This window comes from Hibiscus syriacus, unplaced genomic scaffold (genome assembly GCF_006381635.1).
Source record: "Hibiscus syriacus cultivar Baekdansim isolate YM2019G1 unplaced genomic scaffold, ASM638163v2 tig00110229_pilon, whole genome shotgun sequence".
Lineage (NCBI taxonomy): Eukaryota > Viridiplantae > Streptophyta > Magnoliopsida > Malvales > Malvaceae > Hibiscus > Hibiscus syriacus.
The window spans coordinates 164,368-165,997 of NW_024062638.1; the positions used below are offsets into that span (position 1 = coordinate 164,368).

General features: G+C 35.7%; 1 protein-coding gene across 1 annotated transcript; it reads left to right on the forward strand.

Annotated features, from left to right (window-relative positions):
• The first annotated feature begins 478 nt into the window (after positions 1-478).
• Positions 479-865, forward strand: LOC120114507. The gene has a single exon (XM_039135393.1). It carries the CDS (start codon positions 479-481, stop codon positions 863-865), a length of 387 nt encoding a protein of 128 aa, XP_038991324.1.
• Positions 866-1,630: the final 765 nt, after the last annotated feature.

Here is a 1,630-nt window from a genome sequence, read left to right on the forward strand (position 1 = left end):
CAAGGGGAAAATATTCATCGATTGTTCATGGATTGCCTCTTCCTGTCAATAAATTGAGGCAATATCCATATTCTTATCTATAAAGGGCAGGTGTTCGATGAAATGCTGATGTCGCATTTACATATGTTTTGCGAAGGAAAATACGTAATGCGTAAATTTCAACGTACTTTTCTATCTTATTATTACAATAACTTCGATGGCAACGCCTTACGCGGACCTTACACGTTTTCTTTCACATCCCAACAGCTCTTTTGGCCAGCAAATGCTTTGGTTATAAATACTCCCCATTAGTTCTCTATCTCTCTCTGGCCGTTGCTTGGACAGGACTTATTCAATCCCAATAACTTGTCAATCACATTTCCCCCAATCAAAACTCTTCACTTTCACGCTCAAATTCAATTAAAACAACCCAGTTTCACATTCATATAAATACTCCATTTCCCATAGTTTCAGATTTGGGTTGTTATTAGTTTTGTTCATGGATTGTTTGGTATTACCCGTTTGTTTATTGCGGAAGCGCAGCACGAGATCACGGCTAGGTTACCGGCCTCTGAAGAGCGAGGAGGATGGAAGTGGCGAGGCACAAGTAAAGGTGGTGGTCGGAAAAGAGAAACGGGAGTTTTTGGTAGACCCTTTTGTGTTGGATAAAAGTCCGTTCCGGGTTTTTATTGAAACCATGAATAAAGGGTGCGGTGGTGGTGATCGAGTAGTTGATGGGAGAGGCGAGGGGAAAAAAGAGATTTGGGTGGAGGACGTGGATGCTATGTTGTTTGAACACATGCTTTGGTTGATGAACAATGATTGTTCTTCTTTGTTTCAGCTTAATCTCGAGGAGATTATCGACTTCTATGCTCAAGATTATTAGAACTCCATCTTTTGTATTTTAACTATTTTTTAATAATCACATGTATCTGATCTAGTGATCGACTCATTCGAATCGGATATTGCAGAAATAAAAGTAACCCTCCAACCTAGTTTGCTCCATCTTTTGTATTTTAATTTTAGCTTATTTGTATGTAGATTCCTCTGCCTTAGATGTTTGGTTGCTGTTAGTATTCAACCCTTTATCTTTCAACTCTCTTTACAAATGAAATTGCAGCTCAGCTGAGCCAGATTAAGTTTACAACTTTCTTTATGTCTGCAAATCATATTGAATCCTTCAAACTGTTGAGTTAGGTGTTTCAATATAAACACACATTTATTTAAAATAAGATCATCGAAGGGTGTTATCAGGAGGGTGGGACAATCGTCCCTATGAAGTTTTTAAATTCTTCTCTAAAATTTTATAAATTCTCTAAAATTTTATAAATTCATCTACTAACATAAAATTCTACATTCATCCCAGATGATGTCACATTCAAGTTTGATTTTTTTGTATTGGTCATTGGACCCTAAATCTTTGCTAAAATGTAGCACCTTAATTTAATTTGATTCAAAATTAAAGAATTACAGTGTCACACGATTAAACCATTTACTCAATCATAAAACGTACTCCTCGTATCAACAGATAAGTATAGTTTTAGATTATACAAACTATGAAGCTCTAATATTACAAACCAAATAATAGTAATAAGTGGTGACAAAAATAGAGTTAAGATTGAGATATGACGTAAGGTCAATAACTATACAT